Source organism: Thamnophis elegans, chromosome 8 (assembly GCF_009769535.1).
Source record: "Thamnophis elegans isolate rThaEle1 chromosome 8, rThaEle1.pri, whole genome shotgun sequence".
NCBI classification, from domain to species: domain Eukaryota; kingdom Metazoa; phylum Chordata; class Lepidosauria; order Squamata; family Colubridae; genus Thamnophis; species Thamnophis elegans.
Genome location: NC_045548.1, coordinates 24,424,719 through 24,446,823, shown reverse-complemented (window position 1 = coordinate 24,446,823; position 22,105 = coordinate 24,424,719). Strand labels below are relative to the sequence as shown.

Genomic DNA, 22,105 nt, shown 5'->3' with positions numbered 1-22,105 from the left:
TTCAAGTCTAAATATTTCAAATAATATTTGTGACTTTGATAAATAAAAACATTTGAGCAGAACTATAGATTCTTATGAATTTGGTATGCATCTGTAACAATTATGTTAAAAAATCTGAAAAAGAAACAATAATTTATATACAGACTACAGTGTTCAAGTTAATTTTAACTTTAGTGTCATACAAGTACAAACCAGATCCAGTTAGGCAATATCTGGAATTATTTTTAAATGATTGACCAAATCTTTCAAAACAGGAATACGTTTTTCATGTTATTATTCCCTGGTATTAAATATTTATTTGCCCAATCCATAACTTATATGATTAATAAAATATTTCTGTAATAACTGTTAGATTAAAAAAAAATGAATCTGCAGAATGAAAACCTTTTTCTAGCTAACACTGTATTATTAATGACACTTATTAGCTGTAGCCAACACAAATATATAGATGCATGCAAAGGAAAGCAGATGACAAAATAAACAGAAGATTGTTTATTGACAAGATAAGCATGCTTAGATAGAATATGTCATCATTATATAAATCACTAATGTTACCCTAGCTCAGTGGTTGGCAAACTCATTAGTCAACAGAGCCAAATATCAAAAGTACAATGATTGAAATTTCTTTTGAGAGCCAAATTTTTTAAACTTAAACTATATAGGTTGGTACACTGTTATTAACTTAATTAGGATATTCCTAAACTGGCCTTTGCTAAAAATGTCCTCAATCTGATTGAGGTACATTAGCTGAGGTCGACCCCTTCCAACTCTCCCATCCACACTCGTCTTGTATACTTGTTTCGTCTATCTCCTTTCGTTCATACTCTCTATATCTCCAAACCATCTCAATATACCTTTCTCAATCCTCGACACTACATCTTCTTTCACTCCACAACGTTCCCTAATATTAACCCTATAAACTTTACTTAAAGTTTTAAGTCTGTTAAACTATAGGTACGTTGAATAAAACTTGATATAATAATAATGATATTATTTATTGATAAAATTAAATTCCTTACAATTTACCTTACAATATCCATAAAATTAAATCATGACAATGACTGACGAACACTAATGTGAACAATGGCCTTGCATCTCCTTGGAAAGTTTGGGTAAGTCAGGTTTGTATGTTGTTGTTTTTAATTTTAGGCACGATTCCAGGTTCTCCTCAATAAGACGACTTCTCAATTTATTCTTGATAAGGTTCATGCTTGAAAATGATTGTACGCATAAATATGTAGACCCGAATAAGGAAAGAACAGCAAATGCTAGTTTTTTCAGTTGACTTTATGAGTCAGGAATATTATTCCAGGTGTTAAAAATCAACATATCTTCCTTCTCCAGGTTTTTCAAAGCAGGTCACTTGTGCTGTGAATTAAGTTCACATTTGTTTTTCTCCAATATTTCTATATCAACACAAAGACGTTCAAATTTCAAGCTCCACCATTCTTTGTTTTTTAATTCCAGCAATTGCATTTCAAAGTTGCCAATGTCAATATTAAAGGGAGAAAAATTTAATTCTGTTACAGTAGCATTAAGAAGTTTTTTTAACAAAGGCTAATGTCGCTTTGCTGTTTCTGAATTCCTGAAGCCTGTTGAGAAGAGCTCCCCTCATATTTAAAAATGTTGTTTTGAAATAGCAAATGTCAATATCAGAATTATTTTCTTGGTAATGTTTCAACAGGCTTGGAAAGTGAATCAAAGTTTCTCTTTCAAAATCTTGAGCAAAAAGAGATCATTTGTTTTTGAATGAAATAACTTCTTCTAACATCGAAAAAATGTGTTTCCTTTCCCCTGTAGTTTACGATTAAGCTGATTTAGATGAGACGTAACGTCTACCATGAAATAAATTTTTTGGATCCACTGATCGTTCATTAGTTCTGGATAGTGAACACCCTTCTCAAGGAGAAATGCTTTAATTTCTGTTAATAAGGAAGCGAAATATTTCAAAATGTTTCTTCTTGATAACCAACGTACCTTGTTATGCAGCAGAAGATCTGTGTACTCACTCTCCATTTCAACTAAAAATTCTTTAAATTGGCGATGATTATAGCTTTAGCTATAAGGGAGTTGATAATCTTAATCACCAATTCCATAACTTTGCAAATTTCTTCTGGAAATGTCTGAGCACAAAGCACTTCTTGATGAATGATGCAATGGTAAGTAAGTATCTTGTGATTAATTTTTTCTTTCAAAATAGCAACAAACCCATTTCTTACGCTGGTCATACTTTTTGCCCCGTCTGTTGAAATTGAGACAGTTTTATCGAGTGGAATATGATGTTTTTCAATGCACTCAATTACAGCATTTGCTATATCCTCTCCATGTGTTTAACCTTTGAGTGGCAATAATCCTAAAAGTTCTTCTTTAGGACCTGTAGATGAAATAAATCGTACAAAAAGTGAAACTTGCACTGTATCTTTTATGTCACAAGACTCGTCAACTGCTATTGATAAAGCTGAAACCAATTTAAGATCTTCAACTTGCTGGTTGGTTATATTCGAAGACATTTTGACTGTTATATCTTTCACTGTTTTAGCAGACAATGGTAACTCTTTAATTTTTTTTAGAATATCTACTTTGTTCTTAAAATCCCGAAATAGCTCTTCAGATGCATTTATAAAACAACTTTTTATGTATTCGCCGTCTTTATCTGTTTTCCTCTCTTAGCAACCTCTTGACTAACCACAAAACTTGCAATATTAACATTGTTGGAAGATTGCATCCAGTAATTAAATCAGAACTTGATTTTTCTTGACTCCTCTGAAGTTCCTCATCTGCTTTCTTCCTTGCATCACCGACAGGATATTTAGTATTAAATGACACGTGTTTAGTTGTAAAGTGCCTCTCCAAATTTGATTTCTTGTTATGTGCCAATTTTTCCTGACAAATAAGACAAGTCGGAAGGCCATTTAAGTTTTGAATAAACACAAAAGTCTTGGTCCATTCAACTTTAAATTCACGGTTTTTGTCTTCCGTTTTTCTTTGCTTCTTCTTTGTAGCCATTTCAAGCAGGGCACCTAAAAATGTTTCATTTTATAATAATAAAGCCACCAACACAAAATAATTATAATTCCAAAATTGATGACAAAAATACCTGTAGGATTTGCAGCTGATTGGAAAAATACAGGTAACTTTATGCTTCAAGTAGGTACTTTTGTCACCCACACGCGATTTGTGGATGCGACTAACACTAACCACTGCACAATGAGACTTTTGACTGACTGGCTCACTCAAGTTGTGCATGAATCATTCGTGCCTCCCTACGCTGCGTATCCCGTGGCCCACCTGCACTGCATCTCCTGTTGCCCGACCGACTGATACCCCCACTTCTTCTAATGCCACTTCTTCAAAATAGACTCACCCAGGCTGAAAACCGACTTCTGCGTATGGGCCACAAAGTTTCAATCAAACTGTACATGCATGCTCGCACATGATATTTTGTGGAAGAGCCACACTCAAAGGGCCAAAGAGCAGCATGTGGCTCGCGAGCCGTGGTTTGCCAACCACTGCCCTAACTGTATTTAAAACTTCTGTTTTAATGCATAACATACACTTTGGTGTGTATTAATATACGTATTTTAAAAAATATTTAACTTCATAAAAATAAAATAGGATATGAGCTTGTGACTTATGTACATAGAAAAAAAATAATTTTAAAAAAGGGGGGAGCTTCTGTCAATGTTCTGTCTTCTTTGAAATCCACAAGTCCACAAGTCTTAAAGTTACCAAGTTTGAAGACCCCTTCTCTACAGTATATTAACAACTTTTGACAGAACAAATTCAGAGATGCTTTAGGTTAGCTGTTCTTAAATACAGACTCCCAAATTTTCTATAATCTACCTTCTGTTTTGCATTCTTGTGCAATCTTTCTGACAAATATTATCATATAGAGTAAAATCCCACTTTACTAAATTTATCCAGTACCTAGAAATACATGCAATTTGATGGAATCTGTTTAATACAGTTTAGATAAAAAGTCAAGGATTATGCCAAAGATTTGGCTTTGCATTTTCTTTCTGATATTTATCATTATAGCTAAATCGAGAACTCAGCATCAGGTTGGTTAACTGAAAACATTAAGTCAAATCCTTGGTTGTCACAAAACCTCCTTAAACTCATATTAAGAGGAAAAATGCAGTAAAGGGATACTCTGCAGAATACAATGGGAACAAGATCTTATTCTACATGGTATAGAATATCAAATACCTTTGCAGCTCTGATTAAATACTGAAGAATAGTTTTGGGCAGTTTAATAATAGACTTTGGCAAGGCTAAAATGGCTGAAGCAAATTTCGCAATAGCTCTCTACAAAGAAGGACAAAGCAAGATAAATTAATGAAATTGTAAAGGCTAATATTTTAAGAAACACACTGTAGAATTCTATTAGCAGTAGGATTGATATTAAGTTAAAAACAACGTTAATTGAGCATTCAATTTTGCCGTGCATTAGATTTAGTTACAGGACAGTACATAAAAGTGATTTAGTTACACAAGTAACAATCATATATTAGTAGTCTGAATTAGGAAAGCACATTCTAAATGAATCTTTAGTAATCCACCACTATAGTTACACATCCTTGTATTTGCCTCTAATATCTTTATGAATGGATAGAAAATTCATGACAGACATATACATATACTGTACCATTCTATAATTTCTCAGATTTTTTTTTTAAAAAACTAATTCATCTGCTGCAAGATAAATAAGAAGGGTACAATGAAAAACTAGTATAGAACAGTTTAGGACAAACCAATATAAACTCAGGATATTTATATAATTTTTGGATCCATAATACACAAAAATAACTTTCAACTCATGAACTTTAAACTAGCATCTCTGATAAAGCTAGAAAATACTGCCAGGTTTCAAATGAACAATACATCTTTTATAATTGGTATTTATCATGTAAGCTAATATAAATTAATAAATATGTTCAATCGTAGCAAAATAAAATTAATGTGTCCTATAAAGGATAGCTTGAGAAGCTGGTATTACAGTTTCAGTTAAATTAACTACTAATGCAACACTCTCTGTATGAGCTGCAGTTGATACAAAATGCAGCAGCCAGACTACTGGAAGGACAATCCTAACAATGGCGAATTATTTTATAGCCTCTGTTTTGTTTACCAGCAGTCTTCTAGACCAAAATTAAAATGTTTAATTTATTCAGTGGGTTATTTTGAATAATATCTCATTTGAATTTAATTTGCTTATTGGTCTGGACTTCTACAGAGGTTGAGAGACTCTTACTTCCTTTCAAAACCAATGAGGCATGGACAATAACTCAGGCCTCTCTATGATATCCCTATTTGTGGAGCGCTCAAACAAGTGTCCATATAAACAAGTGTATTTGGCCCATACTGATTATAGGCACCATAACAGCATAGGCTTGGATATAATAAAAATGGATTGGTTTTAACTGAATTGATTAATTCATGCATATTGCTATTGTTGGCTGTCTAAAGTCTCTTTGGATTGGGATAGTTAAAAAAAGAAGTCAAACTAATAATCAAACAAAAATTACAATATTTAGTTAGGCAAAATGTAAAGTATATACTGTAGAGTGAATCTGCTCTATGAATTCAATCCAAATATATAGCGCTTTATAGAAATTATCATGCTCAATTTACCACAAGCTCCTAAATAAATAATCCCAATCTTCATTTTAAAAACTTCTGATATCTTACTGAGAGCCAGCTGTACAATTATGGATGCAGATGTGATAGGATCACATGTACCTGGACTATGCTATAATTTTCCATGCTAATTTACCTCTATGGTCTCTTTAAAGAATTTAGGCCATGGAATACACCGAATATCAGATTGCCCTACTTTATGAACATACAGATAAGGTAATCCATGGGTGTGTGGATATGTTCAAAACATTCAGATGACAGCTCTGGTTGTGAACCTATCTTGACATTTTTGCTCTTTTGATGTCTAGGGGCACCTGTTCTGAATCTGAATATGCATAAATTAATCAGATTGCTGGAGTCTGTTATATCTAAACAGTATTGGCTTAATTTCCTCTAAGATAGATACATTTATTTTCAATATATTGTCAGCCTTATTTGTAACTAGAGATTTATTCAAAGATCTATGCTTACAAAAGTTTATCTTCAAACCTGTAGTCTTTTCACCCAAGGCAAAAGGCATCTAAACAATATCAAGGAATGGAAACTGAGAGGTTTTTAAATAACCTATTATTAATATATTTAAAAAAATACATTTAAGGACATAAAAAAAATAAAAATAACCAGGCTACATGTATAATTGAATGGAAAGCCATCTCCAATATCATTCTTGTATTGCAGAACTATGACAATTATGATGTACACAAAAATCAGTTAAACAGAATCAATACATATCATCATTATTTTATCACAATTCAGACCAATCAAACTGCCTTTGTAGGCAAGGTATGGACAAAAAGTCAAGTTGGCAATGTCCATTAAAAATAGGCATAGATTTGATCACAAATTTGTGGCCACCATTTTGAGCATATCCGGTAGCCAATCTTGTTTGTAGGAATACCATACAAGTGAAAACAGTACCTGGAAAGCAGATCTTTTGGGAGGCTCTTCCTCTTCCTTTCCTTCCTCTTCCTCCTCTTCTTCACTGTCCGACTCAAACAAATAATAATCTCCACTTCTGACCACTAAGCAAAATGAAATATTCTTTTTATTTCTCGTAAGGAAACAATTCTCATAAGAGCTATCCTGAGCCAGGACTCAAAGACTCAGAGAAGTAGGTCTATAGTTATAGGAATCAGTGGCAAGACATACAAAAATGGAGAAAAGGCAAGCAAGGCACATAGATCTCTTGGGATGTTTGTCATCACAAAAAAGAAACCTCAATAATAGGAACATTATAGAATAATCAGATGAAAAGTTGAAGAAAAAGTTGGAATATGTTAATGAAAGTTTGCAACATTCATAACTTCCAAAAATTGTTTATTTGTGAGAGGTTGAGAGTTTTCTAATTCCAGAGGAACAAATGAAAATAATATGTGCTCTCTTCCCCCACCAAAACAATAGCTCAAAAATTAATACTGCTAAAAGTCTGCTAGCATGTGGAAGCATTCTTCTCTTTTCCTATAGTCTTTAAGCTTAATATTAACAACACAATAAATACATTCTTGTAGATAACACTTTCTGCTTGTAAATTGTGAAATGGATGCCTCCATATCTTCAAGTTGTAAGAGAATATGAATGAACTGGGCCTTATATCCTTGAACAGAAGCTCATTTTTTGAAACATTAAATAAGCTAATAAGTCCAAATGGATAAAAAAAAGAAAAAATAAATTAAATATTAAATATTAAGCAAGAGATAAAATTAAAGTCATAGCATTACATTTGCCTATTAAGACAATGTTTTCAAGTAAAGTAAAATATTTTAATATATTTATTATTATAATAAGAAACACAGATAGAATGACTTTTGAGATTATATTTGACCCTCATTATATAGCTTTCTGAACCATAAAAATAAATTATTCAATCATACCTTATCCTATATTTTATCTAACCATATATTAAATAATGTATCTTAGGTCAAAGATAAATTGATAAACTGTGCCCTATAGAAAATGTTTCTTTAGCTTGAAGATTAAAAAGAAGTGGAAAGCAAATAAGGAAAATATCTGAATAATATAGAATAATCAAAAGCTATAAAATTGAACAGTGAAGAAAATGTAGTCAGATAATTATCTAAAACAAGGAAAGAAGAGCTTGGGTACCATAGAAGGAACTGTAGTGATGCAGTGGTTAGAATGTAGTATTGCAGGCTAACTCTGTCCACAGGAGTTTGATCCTGACTGGCTCAAGTTTGAAACAGCTTTCCATCCTTCTGAGGTCGGTAAAATAAGGACCCAGAGTGTTGGAGGAAGTATGCTGATATTGTAAACTGCTTAGAGAATACTATAAAGCACTATGGAGCAATACATAAACCTAAGTGTTATTGCTCTTGCTGTATACAGTTATGGTTTTGATCATATCGCCCTGATTTATGAACTGCTACATACAAAATTAATCCATAGCATAGTAATTTCACAGAAAATCGCCAATCTCTTTCTTATTTGAATTTTATTATTTACAAATTTTATAATTAACTTTACTTAGCTGCATATTGGAATTAACTTTAGACTTTTATTCTAATGTCACATACCAATATATAGTTTGAAAATTACAGTATGTAATCTAGAATGTATATGTAGTTGGTATCTCCTAAAAGTATGAGTAGTTGTTTGCATAAAGATGGCATGTAAATCTACTTGTAAAAGATCACATTGGTTGTAAAATATGTACAGTGATAGATGAAGAGTAGATCTATTCTCGCTCAGGGGACACTATGAATCTCCTTGGTAACAATATGTTCCATCCATAAAATAGGAGTATATATGACATCTTATTTAAACAGTGATTCTAAATTATCATTGTAATTTAGAATTCAATTTCTTTTCTCAAAATGCATTTATCTAAACTTCTGTTCTTTTATGGCTATATTAAAATAATTCATCCATTTTTTATTAGTAAGTGAACTGACAAATAAATTATAATAATCTATAATCATTTAACTTATGTCCTTAACAGAAGTCATTAGTAAGTCTTATATAAGTCATTAGTAACCGTTATATAATTCAACTGCACATTGCAGGGTCTATACCCAAGTAATGCAAGTTGATATATTTATAGAAGGATGGTATGATTAAACTGCAATAATGCACTCTTGCAGGCATTAATTAATGTGGTAGAGAAATGTGACTCAATTGAAAATTGCAGCTTAATTTTCAATAAGATCGTATGTCTCTACTTACAAACCATTTCTTCACACATCGGTTGTAACTGATAATTGAAATGGAGGATGTACAGAGAGTAAACCAGTGAAACAACATTATTTTCTTCTCCACAGACTAATTCTTGCACATGTTTTGGAGACTTCTAGACAGCAACAGGTGTGTGAAAACATGTTTTTCATGCCATGCAGAAGAAAAGCCCTGAGAATTCTATGTCAGCACAGAAGGCATAAGATAATGGACACTTTCTGTTGAGATACAACAGTAATCTTCAAATATTATATTAAAATATTTAGAAATGAAATTGTCTCACCAAATATGGAATTACAGTTCTGACTTGTGGATAATTATTTTAAAAGGGCATACAATACTAGTGGACAGTATTCATTTTCAGGGCTTGGCCACAGGTTGCGGTTCACAAGTATATGCATTATTGCAATAATATGGATTCTATAGTGGTTTCCTAAAACATGTAATGAGGGTAAAATGAATCAGAAAGAATGAAATGAGCTGGAATAATTTAACAAAGTTTATGTATGGATGCAGGTCACTTTCACAGAATAGACTATAAGAGAAAGCAGGGTAAGTATACTAATTCACACCACTTTCTGCCTGGAATAAAATCCACTGCAAAAGATAACCTGGGATCCCTAAAGCCTTTGAGTCATTCTTATTATCTGAATTTCAACTATTTTTCTGTCACAGCAAAACTAATGAGGATTAACAGAGACCATATCCTGGTCCATTTGGAAAAGCTACAGATTCAAAACACATTACTTGCAATGATTTGTTTTTCTGAAAAGTAAAACAACACTGGGTCTTCAATAACCATTTGAAAATAGGATAGGTCTCTATAAATTTTCATCATGCCCTTTAGAAACATAAATATATGTAAACACACACACACACACACACACACACATCTATATATATGCATAGGCACAGTTTACTTGTGACTTGACAGAAACAAAAATCTGGAATATTTGTTAAACAATTGCATAGGTATTTTTGCTAAAGCAGGAATAATTGTAAAATATTTACTGTATGTTTCTTTCACATAGTGAATATTTGCTTAAGGAGCTAACTAGAACTTGCATCAGCATATGGTCCCCTAAAAGAAACAGATTTTTTCTCTGTGAAATCTTTTGGTTCCACATGACTATCAAGTCACAAGTCTAAAACCATGCATAAAACAAATAGGTCTTGGGAATGCCTCCATTCTGGTCAAGGATATAAGGGCTAAATTCATGTACTTTAAAGATGATTGAGAAACCTACTGGAAGCATGATCAACCCAAGGCCGCCACCACTGCTTTTTTTTGCCCTTGGTTTTTTCTTTGTCTGCTTCTCCTAAAATGAAATATGTCCAAACATTAATTTTACAAAGTGAAAAACATTATGTCTTATATTTTCCCCCCATTTTTTTGCAATCTGTGTAAGAGCAGACCCAATTCTAATACTTTCAAGAGACAAAACACAAAAAGCTTTTGCTTACTATTATTATAACTACTCTATTCATAGAACCTGGCTACTCTGACATAGAGACAAAATAGAATTTTGTCTTCAAATTTTTCTATATTTAAGGAATTGTTAAAAAATGCTTGTTCTTTATTATAAATTAAAACTAAGCTGCAGCAAATTAGTTTATTATATAAAAACAAACACAAACAACTGAAACCCAAAATATCTATTTGAATTTATAAAATACGTTACTTGACTCAAATTTTGCTTCAAATGAAAAATCTGATAAGATAAAAATTTGCTATTCTAAAATTGTTTAAGTATCATATAGAAAACCAGTTCAAATTCCAAGCTGAACTGTGCTCTAAATACCAATTTTTATAAGGCCTGAAAGCTTGTTATATTCTACAATTTTACATTATACTTTAGCGTTCCAATCCCAACCCCTGCTCTTCATAGAAAGGGACAACATGTTTTTGTAGATAACCAAATGTTATTCTTCCTCTCCAGTGAGAAGGAAGGGTAAGAGAGGGATACCATGGGAAGAGAGTAAGAGTTATTCCCAAGTAAATATGCAGAGAGCAGATTGTGAAGTCCACCCAACAAATGTCTGGATGAGGCACTATACTTTCCTATATATATTCATGTTACTAATACTAAGGTCCAAACAATAAATACCAACGTCGGATATAGTGAAGGAATAGTACCATCATCATCATCTTCTTCAGCAACCTTTTGAATTTCTTGCACATCCGAGACTTCTTCACTCATGCTCAGCACCTTTTCTTTACCCTTTTTATACTTCTGTTGTCTAGCTTTGATATGATCCATCCTGTCAAAAGAGAGTTTGCACTCTCAGAATTCAAGTATTATCTTTGTGTACCCAAAGAGGACAAGGATTTTAAAATATTATATGGTATTCTTTTTTTTAACATTTTTTTTTAAAATTTTGTTCTCTATATACAATTATAGGTATACATTCACATAGTTATTATTCTTTTTTTACATTCATGGTTCTTATACATTTGTCATTCCATTTATAGAATTATAATATTCCATTTGGGTTGCTTTGTTTACCATCTCTCGCCTGTTTTGAAACCACCTTCTTCTCCCTTTCTTTTCTTCCTCCCTCTCTTCTCTACTCCCTTCCTTCCTCCTTTCCCTTCCTTCTTCCCTTACCTCTCCCCTCCTCCTCTCTTCCTCTTCCTCTTCCTACCCTCTCTCCTTCTCCCTTCCATCTTCCTCTCCTCCTCTCTATCTTCCTTCCCTTCTCTTCCTCTCATCTCCTCTCCTCTCTTCCTTTCTCTCGCTACCTCCTTTCTCTACTTTCTTGTTTCCTCGTCTCCTTTCCCTTCCTTCTTCCCTTACCTCTCCTCTACTTCTCTCTCCCCTTCCCCTTCCTACCCTCTCTCCTTCTCCCTTCCATCTTCGTCTCATCACCTCTCTCTTCCTTCCCTCCTTTTCCTCTCATTTCCTCTCCTCCTCTCTTCCTTTCTTTTTCTATTGTTGCAGGTGTCTCTTCCAGCTCTTAATTTATATTTTCTTGGGGTGGTATTTCCGCAAACCAAAAAATCATTGAATATCATTTTTTGTTCCAAGGATTTTAAAATATTATATGGTATTCTTAATATATTATCAAATGACATTACATTTAGGCTTATATTACAATAAACGTTAGCAAAGAAATAAATTACACAATGTTGTATAGAACTTTGGATGGAAATGCCTTATTTTTCCCCCTATATTATAAATTGCAGAAGAACTGTAATATTTCCTCTTGTGTTTTCTCCTCATCTTTTTTTGGGGTGTGGGGGTGTCAACAGAACCTCTGTACTCATAGGTATTTGAGCTTATGTAAACTTACATTCAGGATTGTACATTGTCTTCTAAAGTATGGCTATAAGGTACAGATGTTTCAGCTGGACTATTATGTACAGTATTGTAATCACTACTATGTTTCTCTACATGTTTTGGGGTTTCATATCTTACTTGACTTTCACTCATTTTGTTATTAGCTCTGTCTTAGATCGGGGTGTCAAAGTAGCGGCCCATGGGCAAGATGTGTCTTGCATTGGCCACGCCCAACCCTGCTCCGTGAAAAAACATCACGAAACTTCATGTGATGGTAATGTGACACCGCAAGTTTGACATCTGTGTCTTGTATTGGTAGATGAAACTATAATATTCATGAGACACTCTCAAAATTCCAAAGTTTCTCACTGCCTTCTGTAGCAACATCAATAAAGTCATGGTTAAGTACTTTTTCTCTGATTAATGTAGTAGTGTTATATGACAACATCCAGAGAGGAATGTTTAAGAGAAAATAAAAGCATACTGTCTCTTCAGTTGATCCATTGATTTTTTCTCTTCCTCAATTCTTGCTTTTACAGCTTTCACAATTGTGGCCTGGAAGAGTTCAGCACCTCTGGAAAAATAAATACATATATACTAGGAAAAAAATAATGCAATACAAACAGATAGGATGACAGTCACAATTGTAGTTTTTCCACCAAGATGGAAACCAAAGGTGAAACTGATTCAACAGATTGGCTGAAACAGTGAGAATAAGGAAAACATTCTGATACATACTTCATAAGATTGACTTTCCTAATCAATATATGAATTTTCATTTCTGTGATAAGAACTTTCCTTGATTAATATAGACAAATTACATATTTCATTTCACTTTTATAGTTTACATAATATTTAATCAAAATACATGTCAGCATGAATCTATACATTTATTAAAATACAACGCTTCACTTTACCTGGAAGCCAGAATCTGTGAAGCTTTAATATCAGCAACAACATGAAGGAAGTAGTAACTCATGAAAACTCTTCTTTGGAGCAATAGAAAAGCAAAGCAAATGCTATCCCAGATTATTCCTGCCTCTCCACTTGGCAATTTACACTCTGGATCATCCAAAGCTGACAAGAACAAGCATTAAGGATAAGCATCAAAATATTGCAAGATTTTTTCTGAGCTGACTAAAGAGAACAAAAAGGTTTAGGAACTTTCAATCCATGTCTACAAGATTTAAACATCATAAAGATGGAGCAGGAGAAGAATTATCTATTTGTGACTCTAGATAAATATGTACATTTCTCCCGTGTCCCAACTCAAATTCTAATCCAGGAAACAACTGGAAGATAAATGCACCATCTCCTTTAATGGAACATCTCAGAGAGCCATAGAACTGAAGATGGCACAATGGGAAGATCCCTATTTCTCTTCTTCTATATTCTTGTAGTCTTTGTGCTAAACTACTCACTTATATACAGGTTCTTCATTCTATACCAAAGTGATATGAATCACAACAGGGTTATACCACAAGACGTTTTCCCAAGAATATAATGCTGAAATTAATAAGCAGTTTTTAAATAGGAAAGACATGAAAAATAAAGCAAACATAATTTTTAAAAATGTAGTATAATATTTGTAGTGATTAGGTCCAACATCTATATGAATAACAATCTACAAATAAAAACAAACCAATGAAATTATCAGATACAACATCTGGTTAGAGAAGGGCTGTCAAACTTGTAGGCCATGGGCTGGATGTGTCACATACTGGCCAAGCCCACACCTGGTTTAGCGAAGGGGGAAAAGTCACATCACGTCACATGATGACAACGTAACACTGCGAGTTTGACATCCCTGTTAGAGTGTGCTTTGTCTATGCTATTACTTCAAAATAAAAAACTAAAAAACTCTGCCTATCTTAGATAAAATATATAAAAATGGTGCCAAATTCTCAGAGAAAAATGTTTTTCCACCATTTATTTTCCAAATCTGAATTATTCTACACTTTACTATAAAAATAATAAAATGATTTTTAATTTCAGAGACAGAAACAAGTCTGTTTATTGTTTTTTAATGATTGCATTTGAAAGACTTTAATGGAATTTTAAAAAGAAGTATACAAATAACTTTATAAGTCTAAACTTACGGATGTCATAACCTTTAACTGTACAAGCCAGACTGAATGCTTGAATCACCCAACAGCTATTGTTGATCAATGACTTGATGTAGCCGCATGCTCCTATCTGGAATAAATAAAAAGAAAAATTGAAATTTTCTTTTCTTTAGTGTTTGTAACTAAAATGTATATGCTCAGTGCAGCGCTTTCTTCTATAATATTTAACTAGATAAGCAAATAAATAAATAATATAATAAAATAAAAGCTTATCAATACTACAAGGTATAACTGTTTACACAAAGATTAAAAAATATAAATTCAATTATTCTTTTCTTTGATGTTTGTAACACTTCAACTGAATATGCTCAGTGCAATACTTTCTTCTATAACTTTTAAAATAATCTTATACCTTGTTCGACCTCTTTCATTGTAAGTGTCATAAATAAAATAAATCAAAAAATGTTTTGTAACTAGTTCAGTATCAATACTGTAAAATACCACTTCTTTTTTTAATTCAAATTTGTGACCATATCAGATACAAACAGGGACATCAACTCTGTGGTAGATTTCTCAGTACAAAGAGGGAAACTGCAGTTAAAACTGCAATGATAAACATTAATTGATGTTTCTGTTTAGAACTTCGAACAATCTGGAATGGAGCTTGAAGAAATCTCAAAGGCAAGGAAAGAATGGAAATAAACATTTTCAATATTCAGCCACTATCCTCAGTACTCTGGCAATTTTGATCTTGGCAATTTTACAATGTATGAATATCAACTCCCAGGATAGGAATACATCTTGCTAAGGTAGATAAACACTGTTTTATATATAACCACAACACTTTGATATCAAGAGTTGAATAGTTTCTAGAAAGCAAGAAAAAGATGAACTAGTCTGGACTATTCACTGCACTATTAAAAAAAGGTAAAATAACAACTATATACTTATCTTCAGAAACATTTAATAATCATTTCACAAAAAGGAAGATACTTACCGATAAGATATTTTTCATTGTAATCACAAAGACATTATATGCAATCAGCCAATCCCAATATCGAAGGATGCTTCTGATTGGCTTGAGTAATAGTTCTCCTCCAAAAAGTAGAAAATAAAAACAGGCTACCAAGTAACCCATGCAAAATATACTGATCCGAGTGGTTCCCGTTATAAAGATGATAGTGAGAACAAACCAAAAGAGATAACTGAACATAACCACTTTACCCATGTCTAGATAGGATCTGTTGCAAAACAAAGTAAGAATGAGAGAGATCAAATTTATGCTCAGGTTATATACATTTTAATGTACAATAAAGTGATATAAGCCTATTCATATAAACATATATTACGTACTGATGAAATGAGTATGTGTTTACAAGAAAACATTATCCATTAAACAGGGGGTTTTCAAACTGTGATGCAGAGAGCTCCTAATATGGTAAATTAATTTATAACACATCCCACCATTACTGATGAATAAAAAAAACTAATGGTTGCATTGAGGTTATATTTGACAGGAATACATATACACATACAACACTGAAATTTATGCATCACAACGCTTCTCAAATCTTGTGACACAGCAATTGCTTGCTATCAGTTTGCTCAGGAAAAATAAATAAAATCCAAAAGATTTGACAGAATTCCCACTTTCCCCTCTGCATGTTTGATGAGGTTTTGTTTTAATTGCAACATGCAAGTTGCTTACTTTTGAGAGGACGACTCAGGGCATTCATACTTTATGCTAAATTAACAAATTTAAAATTAATTTATATTTTTATAATTATAGCTAGCTATTGTAATTATTGTTTTGGTAGCATTGTTTTCAACTGTTCACTTTTTTATTTGTCTCATTCATAATGTTTGGGTAAATTAAAGAGAGTTTACCTAAACATTGGGTGTAAATTCTAAAATTTGTAATAGAGAAATTGTAAGGTTGCACTAGCTTTTTCAGGTGGCCAACAATTTCCTTCTTCCTTCCATGCAAAAGCAATGATTCTTTGAAAGTATAGATGAACTTTTTCACTATTATAAACAGTAACATTTATAGTAATGTAATTTATCACGAAACTGATTAATTCAGACATCTGACTGTAGGAAATTGGGCTCTTGCAATGTCTTTTTATTTGGGACCATGCAATGTACTTTAGAATATAGTATGTAATCAATGCTACATAAATTTATCATGCAACAAGACTCTTGTCTTGTTCTCTTCCAGGAATTTGTTCCTAACTACCATAAATATATTAAAAATAAAGAAGAGCTGAAGGGAAAGGGAGAATTTATTCTGTTACAGGCATTTGTTCTATTTGCAGGACAATCAGATAGAAATTATGTAACATCATTTAATTCTTTTATCAATTTTATATATTAAATAATTTGCATTTGATTATCCTGCAATTTTATATATTTTATTTTCTCAGTAAAGAATAAAATTTTGTTATTTGATAATCTTACCTCACCTTAGAAAATAGCAATATCAGACAATGTGCGTGAGTGACAACTGCAGTAAAGTTGCAGAAATACAATTCTGCACCTTACCAGTTCAAAGCTCACAAAGAGCATATGATTTCTGTGAAGAAGTAATATAAGTACTCGTGTGATCAATGCCAATAGTCATTATCCAGATCTTACCGGCAATGAATAAAATCAGGAACAGGATTGTGTTGACTAAATGAAGCTGCTTCAAGGTTCATGCAGATTTCTACATTGTCTCCAGCCATGATGCGTACAGCAGCCTTGTTCTCATCTTCAAATGTCTGCCTTTGTAAGGATGCACATAGTAGCAACATGAAATCATCTGATGGAAGGAGATATTGAATTGAATATAGATGTGATGGATGTATTATATGTTTTTCATATAAAAACCAAGGACCCAGTACAACCCTATGGAGGCAGAACCAAATTGTTCCTTGTGAACTCTAATCCTAGTCCACAAATTCAACCAGGAATGTCCATGTTATGATACACAAAGAGCAAAGAGGATCAACAATGTTCAGCAAATAATTTTCTCAGGAATAATGCCTTACTTAAAAATAGGTCACTATTAAGTCCAAGGTTTGAGCCAAATTTAGAAGGCTATGAGGCTACAAAGCAGAAATATTTCCACTCTACATTTTCTTGGCACTGAGGACCTTGTTACTTTATCTTTTGCATTTCAACTATTTATTCAAAACTTTTGGTGTCTTCAATACTGGACTGTACAGTAGCTGCAGTTTTGTCTAGCAATTTACTGTATCATGAAAATTTGTAGAAATATCAACCTTGGACTGTTTGACTACAGGTAGTCATCAACTTATTTGAACCCAAATCTTAGGTTGTTAAGTGAGACATTTATTGAGTTTTGGCCCATTTTACAACCTTTCAAGCCACAGTTAACTGAATCATTGCAGTTGTTAAGTTAAGGACACAGTTGCTAAGTGAACCTGGCTTCCCCATTGACTTTGTTTGTCAGAAGGTTGCAAAAGCTGTTTACAAGACTCCAGGACACTGCAACTGTCATAAATATGAATCAGTTGCCAAACATCTGGATTTTGATCACGTGACCATAGGGATGCTGCAATGGTCGTAAGTGTGAAAAATGTTTATAAGTCACTTTTTAAAATGCCATTGTAACTTTGAATGGTCATAAAACAAACTGTTATAAGTCAAGAACTACCTGTACTGTGTTAACTCTTTGAGACTGAATTATATTCTGTGATGACTGTTTTTCAAATCTAAAGTTGGCACATACAAAATTAATGTTCTTATATAAAACCTTACACTAAAATAAGAAACACAAGAACTGGGTGGCAAAGCAATTTCCACCCACAGAGCCAGGTAGCAAAAGGAAAAGCATTAAACTAGAGAGGTCAGCCTAATCACTTCCAAATTGTTAGGACTACTGCATCACACAATTTTCACTCAAGATAACCATTGAGAAGGGATGTACTTGTAAACATCTAGAGGATACCATTTTGCCTATTCCTGATAAAAAGAACATGTATTGTTTCCCCAGTCTTAACTTTTTAATTCAGTTTCCATATAGGTGTTATTAAGTGGTTATAATCTTTCTTCTTTATTGCAATGGGGAGATATCAAGCACTGCTGTTTTTTAAAGAGCAGGATTTTTATTGATGTTGGGTTAGAAGGCTTACATATAGCTTACATATAGCTTCTTGATATCTGTTGCATGTCCACAAATGTACTTTACAAATTTATTACAATATTCTCTCGGAATGAAATAAATGGTAAGTTTGTTTAAGGGATGAAAATTACTTACACACAAGAAAGACTGGATTTGGCTTAACAATAAAATCTGGAAAGTATAACCATTTAATGATATTAGAGTTGAAGTTGGCATTTGGATTTCTCCATGGGTAATCTGTAATGACAGAGGCAAGAATGCTTACAACAAGCCATTAAGAATTCTTATTTAATTACTTCTCAGCAGGTATTAACACACAGTAATTATTGAAGTAAAAAATTGGAAGAACAGTTTGAGGCAAAAAAAGGACACTTACCCTTACAAGGTGCAGGTGGGATGCCAATACATATGAAGTACTGGAATGTAATAATGCATGACAGAAAACAGCAGTACTTTGGCCATATTTCTGCAATAGCTTTTCTTCTCCGCCGATACAAAACAGCAATTAAAGCAAAGCCATGGATCATTGCATAGAAATCCATCCGTTGACCAATTACATTTACAGACAAGAGGAAACAACTCTGTGATAACAAGGCAAAGGTACAAAATGTTTATATAATCTGGAATGGTCCATGATAAATAGAATATTAGCTTCAGCTTTGGAAACCTCATGAGACCTTATTTATCAGTTTGAAAGAAACCATTGTTTTTTATTTTGCTTATAGGCCATTTTATTAATACTGACTACCTTATCTATAATGACTGGGTAAAACTTCTATTTGAAAAGTAAAGAGATATTGGAAACAATGTTAAAATATTTGGCACAAATATCTTGATACCTTATAAACACTTTTGCAAAATGAAGATTACAATATCCTAAACCTCATCCAACAACCTCAAATATGATTTTCTATGTTCCCCTTCAGTTATGAAATTCTCTCCCTAGGAAGAACACTAGCATCCACTGAAACATTTCAAATTGTCTTTTTTTGTGGGTGAGAGTATGTTTCATTATACATTTAACCCAGGAGTGGGTTGCTGCCGGTTTTACTACTGATTCGCCCCAGACGCACGCTGCGTGCATGTGCACTGTTCAATGTAAATTGTTCTTTGCACATACGAAGTTCATTTACAGTGAACTGCACACACATGGTCACTACAAAACAACATGGTGGTAACATCACCGGCAGCAAGGGAACCAGTTTGGGGCCTGATAATCCTGGGTCGCTGCTGGTTCTGCGACCCAGGCAAAAATACCATTACTGCTTCGGCTGAACCAGGCCAAACCAGGAGTAATCCACCTGAGTGCCTGAGTTGCCAGTCCCAATTATGGTCACTAATTAAGGACTATCAGTACTGGTTTAACCATACTGATGTAAATTTACCTCCAAACCAAATTTGTAGAAGAAGTAGTTTACAAAATATTTAAGGCAATTGACTATGCCATCATCCAAATGTAATCTGGTAATATCATGAAAAATAGTTTTGGTTTCTGGGGCAGTGAGATTATTATGACATCGGTAGTATTCTTGGTGTCGGTAAACAGTAACTTCAAAGGCCAGAATTGCCAACATCAGCAAATTATTCTGTAAGAGAAGAAAACTGTGTAAATACTTCAGATCCAAGGATAGTCTTGATTCTACTATTTACCGCAAAACTCCTGCACTATTTCCACTCTCTTAATGTGATTTTTGACATAATAATAGTTAAACAATTTTCCTATGTGTTTATATTAATTATAAAGATGATGGGTTTAAAATGTATAAAATTGTTACAGCTAGGTCTTTGTTTATTAACATTTATTAACATTTCCACAACCTTAGGACTTTTCTATACAAAACTGAAAAGCTGCAACTGAGATTTGTTTTCCTGTGCTACTAGTTGAGCACTGCAGGAACAAAATGCTAATTGATAACACATTTATTCTAAAAATACCCAATCCCTTTTGTGGTTATATATGGATTATTTTACAGCATATGAATATCTGTAAGACACCCAAAACCACAAATAGGGGAGTGGATCACAGTCAGACAGACAAATCAACTTTGTTCTGATAGGTTATGAGGCAGAAGCTGGAAGCTGTGCAGCTCTTAGGGTGACTTAATGTTATGCTAAAGTTTACAGAATGAGATAGTGAGATTTTCATGAAAGAAACCATGATTGCCCACTCATCTCTAGCTCTGGCTTAGTTTTGATACAGAAATAACAAAATATAACAAAAAACGTAGAACCAGTTTGCAGCTCTTGTTTTTTTAAAACCCTGCATATATTATATTATCTTATTAGTAATTGGAAAGACACATAAATTATTCACATAAACTAATTCTAAAAAATAGTGTATTACAATTTAAATTAAATTACTGTTTATTAGGTATACCCTTTATTAATAAAAATGAAATTACAGTTAATTCTAAGTGTATTATTTCTGTAAACAAGCTGTGCAAATACATTTTAAAAACAGTTATTTTGCTATAATAATTGAACATTAAGGGAAGATGGAAATGCTTAAAATGTCTCACCACTTATACATTTCATCAACCAAGACTATCAGAGCTATAATGAACTACACTTCATTACTGTAATTTCCTGAATGCAAGAACTAAACATGCTGAATAGAGAACAGATTATAATTACCCTCAAGTACACAAGCAATGGATAGGACTTTCTTAATCCAACCCACTCAGTTGGATCAATGGGTTTTTTGTAGAGAAGTGATTCATTCAGGTTTTCCTGATCTTCAGTAGTATTAGGCTAAAATAACAAAAACAACACTAGTTCTGATTTGTTCAGGCAGTATGTTTAATAATGAAGCTAGAATTGCATCTATAGCTAAATAATTCAACAGTTTCTCATTAACTTTATAAATTTATAAATGCTTTATAAATTGTCTTCGGGGAGCTATTATTAAGACTAAAGATAAAGAAAAACCTTGCAATGAAAAAAATATAACAATGTATAAGCTTTTATCCCATACAAAGTAACCCAAACCCCCCATCCAGCCTAAAGAGACAATTTGACAAGCTAAGGACAGAATGAAGACCTAATCAAATTAAGAAGGCAAAATTATGGGAGAAAACTGAAGACAGGGATACATTCCACACTTACAGACTTATTTTAAGGTGTTTTCTGAAAGAGATCAAGCAGCAGAGAATTCCTCCTTATTCTGGTGCAAGGCAGATCCAAAAAGAAAAAAAGGATCCCTTTTTAGAAAAAAAAATACCTACCCACTATTCACTTATTTTTTTAAAAAACGATAAAATAACTAATGTCTCAACAGGGTTGGAAAAACAAAAGATGTATACTACCAGAATATTTTCCTGATTTTGGGGAAAACTGCTTGGATAATTTCTGAGTCATTTTGTCATCTCTCTAATTCATAAGTTCCTCTAGTTAAAAAGTATTTAGATAAAGCATGAATAATTAAGTAAAAAAATTAAATGAAATATACCATTGGACAACTGATAGAAAATGATGTAACATTAATAGATTCAAGCTGGTACAACATTTTACAGATAATAATCACACAGGTCCAAACTGTGCAGACACCAGATGCCAATGGACGGAACTGAGAATATGGTAAAGCAAAAGCCCAGGCAATCACAAACACATAGTTAATGAGAGAAACCTAGAAGAACAAAACAGAAAAGATAACATAGTTTAAATGACAAATTGGAGAATTCTTTACTATATTACTGCATGTATTCATTTATTACTGGAAAAAAAACAAAAGAAAACATGGAAACATTCATTTTCTTGGTTTCATTTGGAATTAAACTCAACCTATTAGATACCAAAAACATTGG

The 22,105-nt window shown here is 32.8% G+C and overlaps 1 protein-coding gene across 1 annotated transcript in view; it reads right to left on the bottom strand.

The window, feature by feature from the left end:
- The window catches only part of PIEZO2 (piezo type mechanosensitive ion channel component 2), a 230,584-nt gene that overhangs the window by 35,843 nt on the left and 172,636 nt on the right, over positions 1-22,105 (bottom strand). The window contains exons 20-32 of the mRNA XM_032223228.1: positions 21,751-21,927; positions 20,937-21,053; positions 19,688-19,888; positions 18,679-18,883; positions 18,438-18,539; positions 16,811-16,976; positions 15,174-15,417; positions 14,210-14,306; positions 13,028-13,187; positions 12,595-12,684; positions 10,967-11,091; positions 10,077-10,148; positions 6,559-6,662 (exon numbers count right to left, since the gene is read on the bottom strand). Coding sequence (XP_032079119.1) covers positions 6,559-6,662; positions 10,077-10,148; positions 10,967-11,091; positions 12,595-12,684; positions 13,028-13,187; positions 14,210-14,306; positions 15,174-15,417; positions 16,811-16,976; positions 18,438-18,539; positions 18,679-18,883; positions 19,688-19,888; positions 20,937-21,053; positions 21,751-21,927 — 1,860 coding nt within the window. The remainder of the gene's footprint in view (positions 1-6,558; positions 6,663-10,076; positions 10,149-10,966; positions 11,092-12,594; positions 12,685-13,027; positions 13,188-14,209; positions 14,307-15,173; positions 15,418-16,810; positions 16,977-18,437; positions 18,540-18,678; positions 18,884-19,687; positions 19,889-20,936; positions 21,054-21,750; positions 21,928-22,105) is intronic.